At 41.8% G+C, this 23,764-nt stretch overlaps 1 protein-coding gene across 1 annotated transcript in view; it reads left to right on the forward strand.

Moving 5' to 3' along the window:
- Positions 1-6,709: 6,709 nt before the first annotated feature.
- PPA2 (inorganic pyrophosphatase 2) overlaps positions 6,710-23,764 on the forward strand; it is a 38,746-nt gene continuing 21,691 nt past the window's right edge. The window contains exons 1-5 of the mRNA XM_065690862.1: positions 6,710-7,169; positions 9,412-9,476; positions 11,110-11,154; positions 20,309-20,362; positions 21,835-21,954. Coding sequence (XP_065546934.1) covers positions 6,725-7,169; positions 9,412-9,476; positions 11,110-11,154; positions 20,309-20,362; positions 21,835-21,954 — 729 coding nt within the window. The 5' untranslated portion in view covers positions 6,710-6,724. The remainder of the gene's footprint in view (positions 7,170-9,411; positions 9,477-11,109; positions 11,155-20,308; positions 20,363-21,834; positions 21,955-23,764) is intronic.

Consider the following 23,764-nt stretch of genomic DNA (forward strand, 5'->3'; position numbering starts at 1 on the left):
AAGTGTGTCCACCAGCCAAGATTTTACTGTGTTGTGCTTTTCAGAAGACACAGGTCCCATCATTTATATGAGATTTCATTATATTTATTTAAATTAAGGTGGTTTGGGGGAGAACTGGGGAATAAATTTTGGAGGTGGATGAACAAACTTCATGGAACTCTTGGCTTGTAGGCACTCTGCCACATATGCAGTTACAGCCATGATAGGATATTGTAGAGTTTGCTCAGGTGTTTATTACGACAGCAATCTACCCACATGCAAATTTGTCTTCCTTTTCCTCCTCAACTCGGTCACAGGGTGTGAAAAGGTATGTGTTAGTTCAGCAAGGGAACAGTTGCAGGGAAAGCTGGCTGCGGTTTGCTGCTGCCTTTGTACTTGCTATGGTTTACCTGGCTTCAGCTGGCAGCACTATTCCTGAGGCAGCCAGGAGCCCAGAGCTAGCTTACGTAGCAGTTTGGAAATGTACACAAGTACTTTCTGCAACCTTAAAGTTTCTCCTTCGTGCCACCCAGCATGGAAGGGGCTAAAAATAGCATGTCTTCTGTAATACTCCAAGTGAGGGGGACACATTTAGGAACAGCAGCCTCCCTATCCCCTCTGGAGGTAGGGAGGTTTGAGCCACATCCTGGTTTATCCATCATCAGGTTAAATCCAGTGATCATTTTACACTAGTGGGCTGTGCCAGTGCAATCAGTAGGAGGAGGAGGTAAAACCAATCAGATGAGTATTTGAGTGAGATACCCCTATAAACTCTTATTACTGGGCTCCTTGACTCTAACAAATGTCACAGAGAGCACAGTCAAAACTGCATGTGAAGTACTTAGAGTTCAGCTGCCACTTGCCATGGTACCAGCAGCCTTCTTTCAATTTCCAAATTATTCCTGCTGCCTTCTGCCCCGGTAACAACTGACAGTCAAGTGGTATCAAAGTCACTAATCCATAAGACAAGAGGGAATATTTGGCATCTATGTGCACAAAACGCTCTTTTTACAATTAATGTGAAAATCTCTTTAACCACCCTATGTTGTTCTCATTTGATTCTACAAAGCTAACTGGAATCCAGTTGATGTAAGCACTCACATAAGAGTTATTTGCAGGGAAGCCACGCTGCTTAAGAGACAGAACAGGTGCTGATGTCAACATGGAAAATATTGGCATTGTGTTCCCAAGCAACTGTATTAGACACATATAAGAGCTTATTGTTTTACGGTCAATGCTAACCTTTATCTCGGTCCCCAGCCATAAACGAACCAGGAGCGCCATCAAGACTGATGGCCATTAAGTAAGCAAACAGTTATTTGCTTCTTTGTAATACCTCACAGCTGTTACAGAAGATTTCTTTATAACTTAGTATCCCAGAGCATATATGGAAAATACTGGTGTGGGTTGACTTCCGTGCGTGTTCCTTTTGAGTGAAGGCTGGAGTCCTGCGGCCATGACACCACACTGCCATTTTCAAGTTTGTTCACTGCAATGGTCAGCACTGCCACAGAGGGAAAAGAATCATAGAATCACAGAATGGTTTGGGTTGTAAGAGACCTTGAATATCACCCGGTTCCAGCCCCCCCTGCTATGGGCAGGGACACCTTCCACTAGACCAGATTGCTCAAAGACCTGTCCAGCCTGGCCTTGAACACTGCCAGGGATCTTCTGTCTAATCTAAAAGAGAGTCTCAATACACACCGCAGAGTGACTTTAAACAGCCAGCGCCGATTTTGGCCACGTAAAGCAATTACACTTGACAGGCAGTGGAGAGGCAGAAAGGTGCCATGGTACTGCTGCAGAAAGCTGTCCTACCCTACTCACAGGTGAAGCATGACAGCAAAGAATGTAGATGTCTCTACAGCTCCTCACCTCCATACAAGGAAGACTAGGTGCATGTAATGGTAAGCTGGTATCTCTTGTCACTCTGCCCGTACGCACGAGTCACAGCAAAGATGTCTTCTGAGGGACAAAGAGTTGAGGCTGTGATAAGAACAATCATGCATAAGGCCCACTGAGGACTTTGAGCACTGGAAAGCTGCTAGTATGTACACCCTACCTGTTTGCAGCTATAGTGGTAAGATAAGAACAAAGTGATGGGTGAGGATAAAAGCAATAAAAAGGGAAGGCTTAAGGACAGGTAAAACTGGAGTCTACACGTTGATTTTTTACAATGAATGAATGAAAACTACTTTGAAATATACATAGAAAAAAAAAAACTTCAAACACCTTTCCACAGTAAAAAAGAAAAAAGCCTGTCTTGCAGGTGAAAAGTTACTTAGTGTGGCAGTGTCACCTTCACTCCTACTGTTGATTTTGCCAGACTGGTGATTCCTGGAGAGAAGCAGGTCTTTAGAAGTAAGTGCACAGTGATAATTTCTTTTAGCTGTGTCTATAGTGTTTCTTGTCTAAATATTTGTCGGCAAAATTAATAAAGCATATGACTGCTGGGGCCCAGGCGAGGCTGTGGATTTTTTTAAGAAGGGATGGTTCAACCTGTCAGGCTATGCAATACATCTTGTCTGGCTGCTGTATTGCTTTCTTACTCTGAACAAAGCCCCTGCCCCAGTTTACACATACAAAAGGCTGACATATTTTCTTCCTACAGAGAGGGACCAGCTCTCAAATGAAACACCCACTGGAGAGAGGAGGGGATGCTGAGAGAGGGTCAACAGTGCCTGAACTGTCCTTGCAGCGCCAGTGGATCTGCCACTGTCCAGCCAGGGCTTTGTGTCAGACTGTGAAAACAGCCTCAGAACCCGTCCAGCTCCCAAAGGCACACATCTAAGTGCAGTGCTGCCTTGAAAGGGCTTGGAGGTGCAGAGGAGAGGGGAGCTCACTGAGAAAGCAAGCAGCCCTTTGATTTCTTCAGGGTTACAGCAGAGCAGTTATTTTCTAAGGAAAATAACCTGACTCTGTTGATCAAGTAGATGGCACTGTGATATCAAAGCTAATGAGAAAAGACAAGCAAGCGAGCGAGGCACAGATAAAAGGAGGGGGAGATGAATCTTCATTATTGTTATGTTTCGATGTAAAATAGGGGGGTGTAGAAATTACCAAAGAGGAAATATTTTCTGTGGGATTCTTTGGAACCTTATGTCTGGCAATTCACAAATCAAGAGGGGAATGGAGCCTAAAAAAGACTATTATGAGCAACAGGCAAGATTATCCTTCTAGATCCCTATTTAGAACAATTACATGTTTGCAACTTTGCACTAAAACTTCATGCTTTCTGACAGTGTTTTTATAGCTGAACTGGAAGCCTTTTTTCTCTCTCTCGTGTATGTCATGTATGTGCAAGAACAAATGAAAGAATGAATGAACAGGAAAGACAACTGTTGGGTAACTTCTGGTTTGTAATGGGAAGTTGCTTTGGAGTAATAAAGATAAGAATCTAGAAAAAAATAACAGTTCTATCTCATACAACCAAGTTTCAGTGGGAGTTATGGTTGGTTCACAGGGCTTAAAATGAACTCAGTAGAGACACCCAGGAGGGAAGAAATGGGCACAACCTACAAAGCTTGACTCAGCCACAGTGTCTCTTAATAGGCAAATCACTTTCTAGACAGGGGTCTAGAGAAGTTAATCAGGCAAGTGAATCCTAACATATGTTACAGGGAGCCTAATGAAAAGCCTGCTTAAAACTGAAACTAACAGCTCAGATAAATAATTTATTCAGAAAAAAACCAACAGGCTGTAAACTTGACATCGTCCTATATGTGACAGTGAATATTGCAACTAAAACTGAATTTTGCCTAAATACATAGGATCAGTCTTTTTAAAGCAATAAGGTTACTGAAGTGAGTTCAGCAATACAAAAAAGGGTTCACAGTCTGACCTAATGTACTTCTTTGGGATAGGAGCCTCTGTCTTTATTCACAGTAACATAACCCGATAAACCTAGTTCTAGTTACTGGAATACATAATTTGTTCCTTTTAGTTAGAGGATGTAGCCTTTTGCTACGTTCATCAGGCATTCATCAGTGCGTAAAATGCAAATACATGTGTGAGTAGGCTGTGGGTAGACATCCTCTCCCAAACCCAGCTGCGCCAATGAAAGAGGTTATTGACTCTAATGACTCATCATCCTCCTCTGCAGACTGTCAGTGCAAGGACCTGCAGAAGGACTTGCCCATGTTCCTTAACTTGCTTCAGCTGAAAAGCAGCCTAACAGCCTAACACCCCTGAACAGCCTCAGCTAGCTTTGCTTGGCTAGGTCTGAACCAGGAAGCGCTGATAGGAGCTGATACATCAGTATGCTTGAGATGGTGATGGCTGAGCGAGTAAGCATGGTTAGGCAGGCAGTGACCTTTTCCACTGAGGCGGCTGGACAGAGAGGACAGCCGTCTTGTGACTGCTGGGGTTTTGCACACAGGTAGCAGCAAAACAGAAGGGTGGCAAGAATTGATTCCTTCAGATTAATGGTCTTATAAACCATGGAGATAAAAGTTATATTACAGCAAAATTTAATGATAATGATGTGATCACCAGTCAAGAGCAAACACACTAAAATAGCACATAGTGGTACTAATGAAATTCTTCAAAGCCCTATTAGCTGAAAAGATGAAAATGATTTTCATACAGGAGGAAGGGAAACTGTTATTTTTTTCATTTGTTTTTAATTATAGTATGTTTTCTGCACTTAATTTTCACAGCATTTTCATAGGCAAAATATTTAATATATATGTGTGTGTATAAATATATATAAAATGAAAGTAAATGTACACTGCAGAGTACAAACTTTTAAAGTAGAGATGTCCTTCAGGCTTAGGTGATTATACTGCTGCTGAGTTTTTGCTATACTCCAGTGGCATTCTGCTGGAATGAGATTGACCTCTGTGCAAAGGGCAAGCATAAAACCTAAGTACCATGTAAGTCCTACTTAAGTCTTAAGGACCTGGTTCTAATTCCATTGAAATAAATAGCAATATTTTCATTGCCTTTCAGTGGGAGCTGTTTCAAGGTCAATAAATGGGATCAGACCTATACATGCCTTTTGTTGGCCTGATTAGAGTGATACCTCAAGGAGCTGGACGTAAATGCTAGCGAACAAAAAGAGGTGAAATAATACCCTGGTACTAAAAGCCTTGGTAATTCTGGAGAATTTGCTAAAGTAGATACTGGGACCAAAACATTCATTTGTTTCAAAGATTCAAGAATGCTAGGTAAATTTATTCTAACCAGGAAGCTAGTTTTACCCAAATATGACTTGAGGATTATCGTGCATACTTCTGCATATTCTGTGTAATATAATGCGTATTACTGTAAAATCTATTTAAAACTTTATTATTATTTCTGCAGTACTAAGAGAATTTTGGGTACCTTAGAGTACTAAAACATCATGTTCTCTGCTCTGGCAGTGTTAACCCATTTTTTCTTTGCTACATCATCCTCCCTTGCTAGGTAACACAGTGGCATCTATTTACACATCTAAAAAGTGCCTGCACAGAAACTTGTTTATATTTCATAAATTCCAAGTGTATCACAGCTGATTTCCCCTTACAGGTGAGAAAGCTTTAGATAAGACCATGTTCACAACGCAAGGCATTGGAGAACTCTGGGCTCACTTAATGCATCTTAGAGGGCCTCCTGGCCACAGCAGTGTATTTCACTTCCCAACCTGTACAGGGAAATACATACACATTGGACTCCTTCTAGAATAACCTTACACCTAATCGCCAACTTTGCAAGGTGTAAAAACACTGTGTGTGTGCCCAGTAAGTGATTTTCAAAGGCTCTGACCTTCCATGAATGAAACCCAGATTCCTCAGAACTAAGCACAGGTGGAAGGCTAGGCTTATGGCACATGTTTGTTCTTAACCTTGCCTCTTTCAGCAGCAGGCCATCTCTAGGAAAGGGCGGACCACAATAGATACTTTTTTATAACATAAAAAATGTCTCTACTCTTTTTGATGTGTCGGAAGAGATTGACTTAGCCTTTCTGTTGTAAACAATCATTCCCAATAACATTTCAAATACTGTATAAAATAATCAGGGTAACATGGGGTTACCCTGCAGGAATCTGTCGGGGTAATTCAAATCAGAGCTAAAATTCAAAGTTAATATTACTGCCTTTAGAGGTGAATACACAGGATGATTGGGCTGGGATTTAAGAGTGCCAGCAGTAAAGAAAGTTGTTCTGCCTCAGTTTTTCCGTCAGTAAAATGCTAATAGTGGTATGTGCCCCTTTTCAGTAGTTTTGAAAGATCCATGAATAAGAAGCACTACTCCAAACTACCACCTGTATCACGATGAAATTTACTTGAAATACTCCTCAAGAATCAATGAAAAGAGAATTCGAAGGGATCAGATCATACGTAGGGGTAGTAAGCTTTAAAAACAGCACCGCCTGAATACAGATGAGAATTGAATTTAAATATCAGCAGGGCTCAACACAAAAATGCATCCACCATTGGGAACCCATGCAAATAGCCCGCCTGTAAGCGGCGGAGGCACAGGCCGGCTCGGGCGGCCGGAGTGGTGCAGCAGGGTGAGGTCTCCATACCAACACGTGCCTTAGGTGTGCGCAACAGCCTGCCACCATTACCCTTAACCTTGCATCCACTCTTTTAGCCGTGCTGGTGGCGTGGAAGCACCTCAGCGTGGGTACAGCTGAGGTACTGCCTGCCCGGGCTCACCTAGCTCCCGTTTGGGAACACAACTTCGAAAGTGTTTTTATTACTTTAAACTGGGTGGACCCCTCTCTTAGGGCTGGAGAGCCTACAGAGACTCTTCCTCCGAGATGCCGACCCTGGCCTCAGGAGTGAAAGCAGCCGCCTCTGGACCCCCAGGGAAAACGAGGCTGATGCCGCCATTTTGGGCCTCTGGGGCGCAGCGGTCGTGCCCTTGCTCGGGTGGCAGCTGCGGCTCTCCGTCCCCGCCGGTGAGGCAGGACGCGACAGGCAGCACTCCCGGAGGCCGGCAGCACGGCGGCCGCCATGCGAGGTTTCCCGGCGGGGACAGGAGGGGCTGGCGCGGAGCGGAGCGGAGCAGCGCAGGCCCCGCAGCCGCAGGAAGGGGAGGGAAGGCGGCCGCCGTCACCATCATGCGTGCGCCGCCGGGGCTGGTGCGGCTGCTGGCGGCGCGGGGCTGGGGGCGAGCGGCGCGCCGCTGCCTCGGCGCCATGTCCCGGTACGTTACGGAGCAGCGGGGCCAGCCCAACTCTGCCGATTACCGCCTCTACTTTAGTAAGTAGCAGCCCCGGGGCTCTATGAACTCCTTTCCCCGCCTCCCAGGGTGCACGGCGAGAGCGGCGGCTCCCCGCTACCGCCGAGGCCTTTCGAGCCGGCCGCCCCTGAGCCTCCCCGTCCCCCCGAGTGCCCCCAGTCCCGGGAGGCAGGTTTTCGTGGAGAGAGTGCGTGTGTGTTGTGTGGGTGGGTGGGGGGTTCCTGGCAGATCCGCATTTGGGGTGGATGCTGGGCCTGCTCAGTGGTGGGGGTGCTGTGCGTGCCACAGCCGTACCCTTCCTAGCCCTGCGGAGGCCCCTGTAGAGGTGCTGAGAAGGCCGGGGTGAAGCCCCGCCATGGTGCAGTGCTGTAGTAGTCTGTGCGGGGAGGCCATGGCGTGCTTTGGTACCCCAGGGACGGCTTTGGCCACGGGAGCGTCTCCTGTCCTTGCCTCATCTCGCCTTTCAGTGTGACAGGCTGGTGGTAGCATTGGCCGTCTCCAGTGACCAGGCCAGCCCTCCCGCCACAAACATCAGGGTGAGGGGAAGCTGGCGTCCAGACATGGGGCCTGTGGGGCCAGCAGCACCAAGTGGCAGCGGGAGGGCATGGGCAGCGCTCCCAGGAGCGCTGCAGCAAAACCCCGTGAGAGCTGGCGGTGTGCAGTCTTGGTGTTACACGATTTCGTAATGGTATTGTATATTTGTATGCCGCCTCTCCGGCAGTGGTGGTGTATGGTTTTGGTCCATTGAGTTACAAGCAGTTAATTCTCATGTCTGCTGGTGTGAGAGAAGTGGAGGCGTAGCATGCCCTGTCAGCAGTACCCTGCCAGAGCTCCCTTGTGCTCAGTCCCCAGGGGCTGCCAGCGCAGGAGCTTCTCTAGAGAAACTCCCTTTAGTCAGTGGGAATAAGTAGCCTACCGCTAAACTTTGTTTTATTTGGGAGGAGCATCTGGGAGGCTTCCAGGAGTTGCAAAACCAACTACCATTTACTCCCCTTTTCTGAAGCGGTCCAAGTACAGTCCAAAGCTAAATGAAGTCCTTCATCTGCTTTTCTGTCCACTGTGAATAAGAGCGCTAGCAGAGAACTTCCTTGGGAGTTGTGGTAACACCTTGGATTGTTGTTGATATTTCTGTTTTGATGTACTGCTTGGGTTTTCAGTATGTTGAAAAAATTCTGAGTAGATGGAAAAGCTTGAGCATCCACTCCGGTGAATTTTGTTCCTTTCTACAGTGTAAGCAAGACTGAGGTGCAGATTTGGTCACCATTGAGTTTAATGCCAACTGGTTTCCAGGTGTGGTGTTTCATGTCTATGGTCTGAGCAATTATCCCATCCATCACTTACTCTTTTGGTCAGTCTTTGGGAGCTGGAGCACCTTCCGTATGAAGACAGGTTGAGAAAGTTAGGGCGGTGCAGCCTGGAGAAGAAAAGGCTGCTTGGAGACAGACCTCATAGCAGCCTTCCAGTATCTGAAGGGGGCCTACAAGGGTGCTGGAGAGGGACTCTTCATCAGGGACTATAGTGATAGGACAAGGGGGAATAGGATTAAATTTAAACAGGGGAAGTTCAGGTTAGATATAAGGAAGAAGCTCTTTACCGTGAGGGTGGTGAGGCACTGGAATAGGTTGCCCAAAGAAGTGGTGAATTCGCCATCATGTTCAAGGCCAGGATGACAAGAGCCTTGGGCAGAGTGTTGGGTTCCGGCCCATGGCAGGGGGTTTGGAATTAGATGATCTTTAGGTCTTTTCCAACCCAAACTATTCTATAATTCTCTGATTCTCTTTGTGGTCATGAAACTCAGTTTATCAGAAATGAGAAGTCACAGGGGCAGCATTGCTAGAAACCCAGATAAATTATCTGATTGCTTATGGAAATAAAGTTACCTTGCTCTGGTGTTTGTTTTTTTTTTTTGTTTGGTTGGTTTTTTTGTTGTTGTTTTTCTATGTTAGTGGTTTTTTATTGGTGAGGAAAAGGAGAAAAGAGAATGAAAGCATCTCATCTTCATATAGCTTTCATTGCCAGGTAGTCAGAAGAGAAGTGTTGAATAGTAAAGCAATAATTTTGATTCTGGTGAATTCTTACCAGTCAAAATCCTAGTGCTGTGTGTAGGTTGTTCTTTTAGTCCCTGGAATTAAACTTCAGGAAAAGTTCATCTGATGCATAATTGTGGCATATCATACATTTCTGTAATGCAGAACAGTTAGCAATACTAACATCTCATATCATTAGATTGGTAATGCTACTTTTTTGTTTTATTTTTTTCAGAGAATGCAGATGGTAAATACATTTCCCCATTTCATGACATTCCACTGTTTGCTGGATCTAAAGAGGTATGTATTTATGCCTTGAAATGCTATTAATTTAAAAATAACAGTAGTTTTGTTGGCATTCTTTAGGGAAAAATGCAGTTTTGTAGAAACTTTATTTTTAAACAATTAGCAGACAAATGTATAACACCAGAAAAAACCGCTTTAACCAAGGCTGATTCCTTATGTAATATAGGCACAATAACTACACCAAATTGTCTCTGCAGAGTTCAGTAACTTGCAGTGAAACAGAATGTGTAGACAAGCCTGGGTGTCTGTTGAAGTCTCCTAGTGACTGCAGGTTGGGGGAAAACCTCACTGTATCGTGTTAATTCTCCTCTGTGTTTTAAGGTTTTATGTTTATGTGCCCTTGAATTCATTTCCCACTATTACTCCTTTCAAATTGGCATATTTTTACATCTGCAGTTGAAAGTACATTTCTTTGCAGGAGATGTACAGCACATGCTTACGTAGCTTACAGTGTATTTCTGTAGTTCCCAAAAGGAGCATTATAACTGGAAGCCAACAATAACGCCCAAGGGAAAAGTGGTAATCGCACCTTTGGAGAATTACAAGGCTTGAGGTGCAGCTGAGCACTTTTCACGTCTTGTTAGCCACACTCCCTAGAGTTTCATTATACCAATAATGAAATGCCTGGTTTCTGTGTCACCAGTGGGAACTTCCAGGCTTTGGTTTAGACTTAGGTTTGCTTATTATGGTATGTTTGTTACGCAAACAGGTTGGGAGGGTTTTGGCTGTTTTCTTGGTTTGTTGCTGGATTTCTATGGATGATACAAATGGTGAGGAATGTCAGCAGTTGTAACGTGTTCAGATTAAGACTTCTGAACTAGTGAACCAGTCTCTTGAAAAATCCATTAAACTTTTTGATTGGCAGCCCCTGAGCATGCTAGTCAACAAAGAGGTAAGTTTCAGTCAGAGAGTCATCACTAAGATGCTCTGTTAAGTGGGTGTTGTTGCTATAAAAGTTATCCACACTATCATCACATGTTCCCTGGGAGCCTTACTGTCCCTGCATCTAGAGTTTAAAGCTTTGGAGGCTTGGATTATAGCCTGTGATTTTTCTGTAGACTAAATTACAGTACGGCAATGTCTGGTCAGTGTGGAGAGGCTTTCATTTAGGTGTGTGAGGAAGCAGAGAGCATTCCAAAGGATACAAGGGGCTGACAGGAGAGCAAGAAAGAGAGTCATTATGAAGATCTCTGTTAATTTTGCCTTCTTTGCAAGAGGATGACTTACAGAGTTGTTTGTTATGTTTTCTCCGTACCCTGGTCTAAGCTTTGTGGACTTTTATGACTTTGTGGACTTCTTGTTTGCTTCTTTAGTTTCTTCATCCCTTTCAACCGGCTGTATGACTGTGTTTTTGTTCAGTTGAGGTCAGGCCTAAATTGCCGTTTAATTTTTTTAGTAGCTGGGAGAAGTGGATGTGTCCTTGTACACTTCTGTCTTCTTCTGTTAACATCTGGAAGGTTATAATTTCACAGTAAAACAGAACTTTTAAAATTTACAATTTGGGTCTTTACGCTCACAAAGGGATTTTTCAGTTGCATTGAAAACTACCGTTGTTTGTATTTATGGGAATACAGGATTGTGTTCTAATGTTCCTTATACACTTCTTTACCTCATTCTTTCTCTGTAGGATAAAGAGATTCCTGCAAAGAGGTCAAGAACTACTGGATCTGAGGTACTGCTAATTGTTTATTTTTACTGTTTAAAAAAAAAAACAACAACAAAAAAACCCCACAAACCAATCCTGTTCTTCTATTTCCATTATTAAGAAATCATACAATCACGGAATGGTTTGAGTTGGGAGGGACCTTAAAAGTTATCTGGTTCTAACCCCCCTGCCATGGACAGGGACATCTTCCACTAGACCAGGTTGCTCCATTCAACCTGGCCTTGGACACTGCCAGGGATGGGGCAGCCACAGCTTCTCTGGGCAACCCATACCAGTGCCTCACTACCTTCACAGTGAAGAATTTCTTCCTAATGTCTAATCTAAATCTACCCCCTTTCAGTTTAAAGCCATTTCCACATGTCCTATCACCTCATGCCCTTGTAAAAAGTCCCTCTCCAGCATTTTTGTAGGCCCTCTTTAGGTACTGGAAGGCTGTTCCAAGGTCCCCCTGGAGCTTTTCTTCTGGCTGAATAAGCCCAGCTCTCTCAGCCTGTCTTCACATGAGAGGTGCTCCAGCCCTCTGATCATCTTCCTGCCCACCTCTGGACTTGCTTGAGCAGGTTCACATCCTTATTATGTTGGTGGCCACAGAGCAGAACGCAACACTCCAAGTGGGGTCTCACCAAAGCAGAGTAGAGGGGGAGAATGACCTCCCTCAGCCTCTTGGTCACACTTCTTTTGATGCAGCCCAGGATGTGATTGTCTTTCTGGGCTGCGAGTGCACACTGCTTCGTCATGATTTAATATTCTTGTCTTTGCATGGACCAGAAACGTCAACATTCTTTTATTCATCAGTATGTTCTCAAAGGGAAACACTTCCATACCACTCTTTGAAAAGTTCATTATGACTATTGCAGCATAGATATGTTATCTTTTTTGCTATTGCATTCAGAAACATTTGCAATAAAACCTTTGTTAATGAAATTTTTGTTGTGCTCTGAGTATTGGTACATCTACAAATCTTCAAAAATCTTAAGAATGTTAGGGCAGGAATTAGGCTTTGTATTTGCTTTTTAGATCTGAAGATACATTTTATTTCTGTACTCATTTGGAAAGCCCAAAGAGAAAAATCTCATCTGCTAATAGTTCAGCATTAACCAGCACTGAAGTTAAGGCTAACAGAAGCCCAGAAAAATGTGGAAGATCTGCTGAGGCTTTTGCTGTGAAACAGCATTTGTTTATGCAAGTGTCTTTTCCAAAACGTAACATTTTTTGCAGTACTTTCCTTGGCATAGGAAAAAAAAACTTTAAAAAATAAAACATAGTAGAAGAAAGTCAAAGTGAAACAAACTGTGCTTTAAGTATATGATGTGTGGGCATGTGTGTCCCCCGCTCTTTATCTTGTATCTGTTTGACTAGTCATACTGCAAAACTCTTAACTACACATCCATGTGAAAGAACTGCCCTAACTGTCTTGAGTTCTCATAGTTTTGCAATTAGTTTGTGATAAACTGGTGGTTCTACTTTCTAACAGTCCCCAAGCAGTCCTGCTCTATATATTTCCTCTCCCTCTGCCCTGTGATTCATTCAAGCTACAATGCCTGGGTACCGCTTGTCAGATTTTCTATTGCTTGGTGCCCATTGAAGTACTGTTTATTAGATGTGGAATCGTGCCTGAAAGATGAATTGTTGAGGAGAAAGACTACGTGCCAGTAGACTTTCTCAAAAATCGTTGTTGTGAAACATAAATTCTTAATTACTGCTCTTTCTGGAAGCCATATATTCTTTCTCTTACCTGCTTATGAATACTGTGAAAATGCCTGCCAGTTGTGAAAATGCAAAGCCTGTTTTACATAGACTTTAGAACTGTTCAAAACTACATTTTCTGTGTAGTGGGAAGCATGATAGCTTGTTGAAAACCATGTTTCTAGTACCTTTATTCTGATCTCTGGATCAGCCTATTGAGTGTGTGTGGGGGAAATGCCAGTGAGGCTGAGCAGCTCTTGCTCTGTAGACTTCAGAACTGCTTCACATAACTCCTGCTGTGAGAGAGCTCTGGATTGTGGTTTAATAGAACTGGAGAAAACGAGCAAAGGCAAATGTACATTCCAGTCTTCGTGGACTTCTGATGTAAGCAAACAAATGTGTAAGCTCTAGGCTTCCCAAATAAGCTTGGTCTTTACTTAGATGGTGAAATGTGAGAGTGCAAATCATTTAGAAAACCCTTTTTCAACATGATCTGTGAGAGCTGGGAAGAAGAGAGAAAATAGATCTTTATGTTCAGGCAAGCAGTTTCTTACACTGTTCTCTTTAGCAGCTCTCCTCACGCTGGCTTCGTGAAAAATGCATCCATGTGTGCTTGTATGTAGGGAGAGCATAGGTTAATCAGGGGATAAAAGGAAAATGAGGAATTTAATGCTGTGTACTGATTTCTGGAGACCTTTGAAGCACTGCACTCCATACTCTTGTGTAGGGATGAAAAGGCTACTTTTTATACCTGGTGTTCAGTTGATCCTTGCGCTGAATTTGGCCAAAATTCAAAGTTTCCCCTTGCCCTGAAAACACAGTGAAATATTTAAAACTTGTGCTTTTAGGGTGGCAGTTATATGTTACTCTTGACAAGGGCAAGCCCTCTTAAGAGTGTGCGTTAAATTATGCTGAGCTGGTGTTCATCAGATGGCAGTTCAGCTATGGAAAATTAAGATAATTCTGCATGAGTCTCTTCAGCCTGTCTAATCTACTTCAAATTGTTCTTGGCATTCCTGATGCCAGAAAAGAAGGTCTGAAAATAGAGGAGCTTCAGCTTTCATCATTCGTGGGATAGGGGAATGCACACTGTGTAAGTCTCTGTGTGTTGTTTGCAGTCTTGGCTGTAGTTCTAAGGGAAATGCTGTGGTTTTTGTGTATGAACTGTTCTTAGTAGTGCCGCCGTTTCTTGCACCATTTTAGACCTTCCCAAATCTCATTTAAGTTTAAACCTGCAGCCACTGTTGACAGCTAACCCTTTTGCTTTCACAGATGTTTTGGCTGTTTGAAGACTAGTGAGAAGTTATTTTGAAGGAGAAACTCTGCTGAAAGGAATCATGTTCAGCTTCAGTCTCAAAATTACTACCAGCTTGCAATCTGAGCCTCTGCTTTGTCTTAAGCATTGCAAGCACTCGAAGTCCACTTCTGCCCAAGTAAATCTCTGTTACAGGTATCAAAAGTTTCACATCTCTGTCTGGAAGAGTGGATGTTCCCACTGTGATGAGAGTCAAAACTGTCAAAGGCTGATTGTTAACTATGGTCTTCCATGTCTAGCAGGAAGGAGGTTTGAAGAAGTCATAGTTTTCTTTTCAAGAAAAATGTGACATGTTGCTTTCCTGCTGTAGTGAAAGGGTTTCTAATCTACTTGTCATTGTGTGGCTTTTGTAAAGTATTCACATCACCTTATTCAGAGGACTCAGATGTTCTTGAATACAAAGCTTTATTCCAGATGTTGGCCTTGGTAAGGAATCTCCCTTGTTGTAGTCCTCTGATTTGCAGACATCCACAAGAGCATTTGGGGGAAAAAAAAAATCCAACCAACCAAAAAAAAAAAACCCAACCAAAACCAAACAACCCCAAACCAGCAAACCTTAACCAAAGCAAAACCAAAACCCCCTCATCTCAAAATATGAACTAAGAAACTGGACAGCTTTTGTTGCATCCTGTGGGTTGCACAGTGCTGGAATACCCCTGCAGATTTCAGCTGAATTGCTGTCAGGCAAAGACTTCTGGTAAATTAACCAGTTAGGTGAGATACAAGGGGTCATCAGAGTGGTCATGCAGTCTGAATGGATGATCTGGTAGAAAGCCTCATGCTCGGAACAGTATTCAAAACTGGTGTCAGGGTCGTCTTATGGTAAAGTCGGTATGTTTCATAAGAAAGGAACAGCTGTCATCGTTTCCCATGCAGTATAGGTACAGACTTTGCACTGACTTTGTATTCTGTCTTAACAGCAGCCTCTGTAACCTTCTTTGGTCACATTAGGTATTTTTTTTGGTATATGTAACCTGGGCTGTAGTGTGTTCATTATGTCTGTTCAGGGATTTGTGTGTTCCGAATTTTCAATTATCAGTGAAGCTTTCATTCTGATGCTTGAACTTGCCCAGCATTTTTCTGTGAATGGGTCCAATAGCTGTAAACCTTGCTTGGTGTTCTTGTAGTTAAACAAATACTGAGAATGGAGGTAATTTTCACTCAGCAGTCCAGTTAAAATCTGTGGAAGTAGAGTTAATTTACTGAGAAAGTTGCATCAGTGATTTGATCAAGCTTAACTTCAAATAAATGAGTCATTAAACTTGAGAAAGTCAGTGTTTCATTTTCGTTCACATCATGGTTGTGCACCAAGTAGTTTTGCAGGTGTCCGGTTTATCAGAGTATCCCTGACACCACTTTTGAGATACCTGTGGGTAAAAACAGTGTTTGTGGTTCTCTTTTCACTGCAACATCAGGGAAGTATACTATGAAGAGGCTGCAGGCACTTTGTATTTATGCTGGGCACAGCATATTTCTTTTCTGCTGTGTGGCATGTTAATTTGTATTGGAAGAGTTCCATTGACTTCTCATGTAGATCAGTATATTTGGTCTCCAGATGTTGTTGGCATCTGGTTTCTTGTTTGCATTGGCAAATACCTTGTAGCAAGTGTTACATTCGGAATGCTTATAATATAGGTAGGTATTCATTTTATAAGCAAGCCCCTCTCCAAGTATTTGTGGGTACATTTTGTGGCAGTTCTTATTTTCCTTCTTTTTTTTTTTTTTCTTTTTAGCTTTTAGCCACCACCCTTTGTTCACACTGCTGCTGGATTGCAGCTCATCTTTTCTTATTAGTTGTCCGTCAGGTGCATGCTGCCATGTTTGGTTGATGGCTAATGAGAATCCCTGCAAGATTGCAATTGAACAGACAGAAAATAAATGGAAATTATATCTGCTTTTTCTTCGCTCTGTGAGCTCAGGGCTTCTCAGTGAGGAAGGGTCAGCAGCTCCCATATGCTGCCTCTAATGCCTTTGGATTTTTATTTGTATTTTTAAGCAGTCTACTATAAAAACCACTAAAGTAATTGTAAGTGCTAGCATTTTTGTTCTTCCTGTCATGGTGAATGGTAATCAGGCCATAAATAGTGGTGGTGTTTGTCATTTTATGAAATTATATTGAGTTTCTGTTCCTCTCTTTATCTCTCCTGTTCTGTCACTTTCCTCACTGCATAGGTTGCTCCAGTTCTGCTTCAAATTAGCTGAACCTCCAGGGTTGAGCGTTGAGTATTGCAGTCGCTGGGCAAAATCATACCTATCCCTCAAATGCACCAGCTAAGGAACTTGGGAAGACTGGGTAAAGAAATAGTTAAACAAGAAAGGGAAAGTTAGGTAAGGAAGGATAGCTTCTGAGAAGGGTGTATGGGAGTCCAGAAGGGCAGGTTGCAGAAATAGCGTCAGAAATGTGCTTAATTTTGTTTCCTTCTGGTAATACTCAGGTTTGTAATAGCAAACTCTGATCAAAATGAGTTAGCTTCTGTAAGAATCTGTACAGCCAGAGCTAGCAGTTATTTTTGGCCATCAGTCTTAGTGGAAAGAACACTGACTCACAGTTTAGCTGGGTACAGCAGTCTATTTTCCTTGCTTTGCTCAATACATACTGTAGGAATATGTTGAAGTATATTTGTGTATCTTTTTATCTTTCCATGGCTTTCTTATTTAAAAAAAACCAAAAAAACCAAAAACTGTTTCTGTCCTCTGTGTGAAAGACAGTTTTGCTTGTCTCATCAAAACCAATGTCATGATGCATTACAAATGATGTTGAACTGAAATGGAATGTAGTAAGTTGCCAACCAGTGTTAAAGAAAACACCCAATAAAGCAAACACATTCTCCGTCAGTTCCCATGTAATGTACTTAGTGTGTAGTTCTTAGGAAATAAAGGTTGTAATTTAGACATACTGGTTGTTCTTCCTGATGTAATTTTCTGATGATTTTCATATTCAGTTTTAGGGGTTAGGAAATGCAGTTTTGACTTCTCTGTGTTGAGCAAATGGATTATTTTTTCTCCCCTATTGCCTCCTCAAGGTATAATAGATCACAAGTACAAATGTCTGACTTGTGTTCACATTAACCCAAAGTCAAACAAGCTACGTAATACCCTGAGTTGGAAGTCCCTTGTGCTCTGTCAAGTCATTTCCCCAAGCATATGGGTTCTGTCCCTTTTTCTGAATCTAGGAAACTGTTTCCTTTTCTTTTGTTGCATGTTCCTGGGGGCTGTCCTTCTGAAGAAGCTGTCAGCCAGCAGTGTTGGCATGAGGCTAGCCTGTAGGAACTGCTCCATCTGGCCTGTTGTACAGTCTGTTGTCATGAAGTGGAGTTCCTTCTACATTAGGCACTCGTAGAATTGGATTAAATCTGGACTGCAGCAGGCAGCAATCTCACAGGCAGACTGGTTGACTGCTGTCATACTAAGGCAGTTAGATGGCAAACTTTCCAAAGCAATACTTTTTGTTTCATTGGCGATCTTTTTTTTTTTTCTAGTGCTGGAATGTGTGTCAAATGGACTGTTGAAAGTCTCACCGTTCCTTGAAGGGTTTGGTGACATGGAATTTTTTGTTTTACTGATCTAAAATAAAGATAAAAATATCAATTACCAGATGCATTCACCATCCAGAACTAACCACTGAATAGCTTATGCAGATGGTAATCTGTGAAGACAGGTGGTGCCTGACACTTGCATTTCTGTTTCTAGCTGAGGCAGGGACAGTTTTGCAGCAAGCGGTGTGGGAGAACAGTCAAGTGGTCGGAAGGAGTAGGTGCTTGGTCTGGGAAAATAAGAATGATGGAAAAAATCCAGGGTGACATTTAGGTAAGGAAGGAAATGAGATAAGAAAGAAGAGGGAAAAAAAAAAGCAAGAGACAGAGAAATATACTTCTTCTCTCTTTCTGTCTGTCAAACTATCTAGTGTTTGCTCTGCTTTCCACACCAGTGAATCTGGTCTCAGCACTGTGAAAATGTGATTGCCCTATAAATAAAAGTTCTTATTTTAAAATGTAAGCACTGCATGAAGTTATTAATCTCTTGTAAGTGCCTGTGGCAGCTCAGTATTAGAGAGAGTACTTTCAGGGATTTTTTTGCATACAGATAAATCTGTCAGGCTGTCACATTTAAGACTCTTGACAATTCACATTTGATTGATACCACAAATTATGAAGGCCTGGGCTTAGAGCTGTGTTAAATCCAAGTGGGTTTTTTGCTTTGAGAGCAACATTGTATTCATTTCATTTTGGTTGTTGGCCAGCCCTGTGAGTTGTTTTGGTGAAGACCTGGAGTAACCCTTGACCAGTTAAAGCTCAAACCCAAGATTATAGGCTGTGGAAGCCGTTGTAATAGACTTGGTCAGGAAAAGGTACAGTGACATCTAAACAAAAAAATACAGGATGGTGGTGGAGGGTGTCTAACTCCAGAGTAGTTTGTAAGTTTTCTACCTGTAGCTACCAGTCAGAACAATTCTTTGACCTGGTTGGCAGTTCCCGAAGAGTTTCTTGTCAGCACTGGCTTTCATGCTGTGCACTTCTTTTTTCTAAGTGTTTCCCAGATGGATGTGCAGACTTTATTTGGCTGTCTTCCAACCCTTCCCTTACCTGCTGCTGCATGTATGTTGCTTTGTTCCGACTGCTTCCTTAATGCTGACAGCTTTGAGTTCTCTTTCTCATTACTTGTCTGTTTCAACTGTTCTTCTGTATATAAGGTATACTTTATGAAACTGATCTGAAGCAGTTTTGTCTTTTTACTTCTCCCTCCGTCTCCCCCCCATTTTATTAGGTTATGACCTGATTGGGAAAAGTGATTCCATTTGACATGCCACTGATTGCAGCATGGGCACAGTACTTGTGGATAGTGCATATAATTTAAATTTACTGGGAATTTGTGCAGAGCTTGTGATCTCATGGGAGAAATGCTGAGTGGCAGTTGAGATTTTTCCTTTGCTTTCTTGCTTTTCACATTCCAGGTTTGTTTGGGAGGAGATCATGGAACCTTTGGAATCACTTTAATCAGACTGTAGTGTTGAACCTGGAAATGTTATTTGTTTGTTGCAGCTGCAGGATACAAGGAGCAAGAATACAAATATTTTAAGAGTCCTCTGGAACATTAATAGCACTGTAGTTAAAGAGTTAATGCAAGTTTTCAGTTGGTTTAACATTTTTCCTCCTACAAATCTCTGCAAAAACATATCATATTTTGTCCTTCCTGAACTGTTGTGATTTTTAATACCAGTGCAAGTTTTCTTTGGCTGTGAAGAGATGTCCCAAGCAACATGATATTTTGGGGTTATTTTAGTAATCTGGGAGAAGATAGGTTGTAGACATTGCTGCGTGGTTTGGTCTGGTTACTCATTTCAATAAATACTCCTTGGTAGTGCTTAACTCTTGGCAGCTTCAGAAGAAACCTTATGGCAGTTACACAGTTTTTTTTCCTTTGGAAAATGTCACTTTAACCTCCCATTAAGAAGGGCATAGATTACCTAGTTTCTTTTTCTAAAAGTACATGAAAGTTACATGGTTTAGGTTTATTCCTCTCACACCCTCTTTCTTGAAACAACTTTCACTTCATTTCTATTAGGAAGAAGGCTAATGCAAACATGAGGTGTCTGTGTCCATGTCCTTCCTCTGCCATCACTTTTGGATTCAGTTTGTCTAACTTCAGCCAGATTTGACTGAGAATCAGAAGTGTCAGTTGTTATATTTGCATGGGGTTTTAAAAGATGAATGAGGCAAAAGAGGGCCTGAAGAAATAAATCCTCTGGGGAAAAAAAGCCCCAAAACACTGTCCTTTCCAGTGCTTGGGGGAAGCTAATGCTATCCTGTAGAAATGTCCAATCCTCTTTGACTGGTAGACTGAACCACTGCTTTGTGGCAAACCATTCCATGGACTTTCTGAGTGTTTTGTGAGGAGTAATATTGATAGAGGAATAAATAATGTCATGTAGATTTCCACTACTTAGAGTTGTTCATATTCTCAAAGGAGAGAGGGAAGGATGAACCAAGAAGGTTGAACATCATTGCGTGTACATAAGCAAATTGTACTTAACATAAAAACAGCTGGAGCAGAGATGTGATGTATGTTGCTGCTGAATACAGAGAAGAGAATTTGTCTAATTATAAAGTACTAATTGCAAAATGGATTTTATTTTCAGTCTGTCACTGTTTTCTGTTTTAGGTCGTGTTTAACATGATTGTAGAAGTGCCTCGTTGGACGAATGCAAAAATGGAGGTAATTGAGAAAACACCTTGATTAGATAGGTATTTGTGAAAGCTATGGCAGTGCAATGGCTTCCAATCATCAGAGTTTGATGAGAGTGTGAATTACTCTTTGCACATAAATTTCTCTCTGTTAAAAAATGAATTTGAAGTTGTGCATACAGACAATTTCCTTGCTATTATAAAAAATGCAGAGGTTCTAATTTAGTTTCCATTCCACAGGCGAGCACTGTTTCCTGACAGTTTTCTGACTGCAGAGTGCAGCATACCTGCAACAGAGTCTAAAGTAGCACCTTGCAGAACATTGTCCAACATTTAGTCTTACTTTTGCTTGCTCATAGAGCATTCCACTCAGAGGATTTAACTTCTCTCATTTCTGCTGTATAGTGTGCTGTAGTATAGTGTGCTAGGCCAAATCCTGACAAATGGGGCTGCAAATGAAAAAGCATTTCCTTGTGTTAAAAAAACCCAAACAAACAACTTGGGGACCTCACTGATTGAAAGTATCTGCTCCCACAGGGGCATATTTTAAAAGAACCTAGCAGTTTGTTCCTCTGCAGTTACAGTACAGAAGCTGAGTAATAATGCTTCAGCTGTTGTGTTTGTGAAACAAGGGTTCTCACCAGATACGTCCCGTCTTCCTGAACATTTGTATTAATTTTAGGAATGCTTCCTGGATGCTTTCAAGGAAGTTTGTATTGGAGCTGTTAACTATTTTGAGTATTAAAAATAACACCAAAGAACCTCCCCAGCCTTGGAAACAGGGTTACCTTGGATATTTACCATGTATTTTAAGATGATACTGTAATTGTGGAAGCTTAGTTCTCTTTTGCAGCATTTGCCTTTGGCAGAAGTATTTTAACTCTGCGTAAAGCTCAGATTGCTCTCCCGCCCCTTCTCTCAGCACATTACGTCAAGGGTAGAAAAGTTTGCTGTCCTGTTAGGTTGAAAACTTGGAGAGTTTAGACTTCTCTGGCTTAGTAGAAGAGACCAGATGTAGTTCTCTAATGTGTAAGTTTTAATATTCTTGAAATGTCCAACTTATTAAGGAGGTTGCCTTGTTATTGTGTCCTGGCAGTTCTGCAGTCCAGACTATGGTAAGGTTGCTGTCAAAGCCCCTGTTGTCAGAAGAACTCGTGCAGTCATTTGCTCATCTGTTGCATTTGTGCTATAAAATGCAAGAGCATCTAACTTAAGTTCCTTTCAATATTTATGTTTGACCATGGCAGTCTCTTTACAAATTTAGGACTTTCTCTTTGAGATTCATTTTTTTCTTGCATACTTCACAACATTATTTAAAACTTTAATAAGCTGCTTTTTGAACATGACCCTTGAGATTTTGAGTGAGGCCATCATACTTTTAATACTTCTCAAACCACAAGCACATGCTCCCACATGGATCTTTCCAACTGGTTGTGTACAGAATGAATTGCTTTCCATTTTACCATTCTCCTTCTCTCTCTCTCTTTTTCGCGATCTGCTTAGATTGCCACTGAGGAGCCGTTGAATCCCATTAAACAAGATGTAAAGAAAGGCAAGCTTCGATATGTGGCAAATATCTTTCCTCACAAGGGTTATATATGGAATTATGGTGCCCTCCCACAGGTAAAATTTTTGTTATAATGGTGAAAGTTTTCTGTCTTCTGTGTAAATTGCCTTGTAAATCTTGAGTACTGCCTGAATGTAAATCAGTTGAAAGAGGGATGTTTCTTTTTGATACATTTGCAAATTAGGATTTTTTATGTTGAGCTTTATTGTGTCCATAAATTTGGATCAGTGTTTAGATGTGGGTTTATATATGTGCTGTGTTTCAGGAGAGTTAAATGATCAAGGAATCTCAAATCATTAGCATCCCTGTACTGCAGTGACAGAACTGAACTGTCTTGGTCTGCCATTCATACTTTGTCAGGTAGCCCTTTTCTGCTCAAACAGGGCATTAAAAAAAAAAAACCAATCAACAAACCTCATATAGGAGTTTCGGGAGTTGCAGCGTAAATTTTAATTGTGATTTCTTAATATCTTTAACAAAGAGGAATGCAAGGGCTGTTCTTTTTTAGATTAAGCATTAACTGCCTTAGTTGACTTTTCTCTGAACTGTGAGACTTTACTGATCATGACAGATTTAAAACTTTGAGCCATGAAAAAGCCCAAGTAATGGTTGAAATTTTGAGCATAATGAAAAGTTCTGAACTTTTTTCATTTCTGTGAATAACATGTTGGACTTAGATTAGTACTGAAGAATGCAATGGAGTTAGAAAAGAGTAATTTATTTTCTTCACACTTAACTACATAAGCCATGAGAGTTTACCCCTGAAAGTGTGCTTTTGATGTGTATGATCCCTGAAGAGGAGATACCAGGCAGATGCTGAAGTATAGCAATGAAGTTCTTATCCAGTCAGCAGTCTCAGTAGGCAAGGTTTCCAAGTAGGTATAGTCAGGAACCTGAAATTCCGTTTAATATTTTGAAATTCATGTGTGCCTTAGTATAAAGCCAAAATTAAGCATTGGGTATTTTCCTGCACAAAGTGAATAATTTTGGACTGGTGACAGTTTCCCCAGGAGAAATATTCAGCTCCACTTGTTACCTTGTGAGTCAGAGAGGGCTGGAGATAGTTGTCACTTTCATTTTCTGTAATTACTTTAAACTACCAGTTGGATCATTACATCTCCAGGTGCTGAAGTCTAGATGATACTCCAGATTCTGACAAGCAACTGTAGCAAACAAAATTCAGTTTAGTGTCTCCATTATCACAGAAGGATTCTTCATGAGGATCAGCAATTGGTAGAAGTTCAACCCTAGTATATGGCTTAAAGATACGTGTTTGTGGCTGCTTTTTTATGCTGTGGAACAGAGAAGAAAAAAAATGACAGTTGGATTCTCATTGCAGGAGTTGCTGTACTGTCCAGAGAACATACCATTCTTAGCGAGCTTTCCTGCTAACCTGCAGGTAGAGGGATGCAGTTGGCAGGAGAGTACTACTGGTATAATTTAGCCTTAGATAAAAAGCACTTTGGAAGAGTATTGGAAAAATAGGTTTTAAGTTGAAATTCTCTCTTGACTCCATTTCAACATTTTTTTTTTAGTAATGATTCTGCTACTTAAACACCTGAGAATTTAGGTTTCACTGGTTTGCCTTTTAGTATCAGTCACATTCTCGAGAGCAAGTTTGAGGTGGGGGTGTGACCACACAGCAGGAGCTAACAGTACAGCTCCTTGGGAAAAGTTTCTAACACCTTTTCAACAAAATTTCATTGGGACTTCAGGAGAACTTCCCAACTTGAGAATGAGTTACTCATTACTAGGCAGTAGGAGACAAAGCAAATACTAGTCTAGTAATTGAGTTAGTAGAACCTGACTATGATTCCTAGGTTGTACAGAGCTCGGAGCAGGGATTTGAACTTACCTCCTGGAGAA

Source organism: Lathamus discolor, chromosome 1 (assembly GCF_037157495.1).
Source record: "Lathamus discolor isolate bLatDis1 chromosome 1, bLatDis1.hap1, whole genome shotgun sequence".
Lineage (NCBI taxonomy): Eukaryota > Metazoa > Chordata > Aves > Psittaciformes > Psittacidae > Lathamus > Lathamus discolor.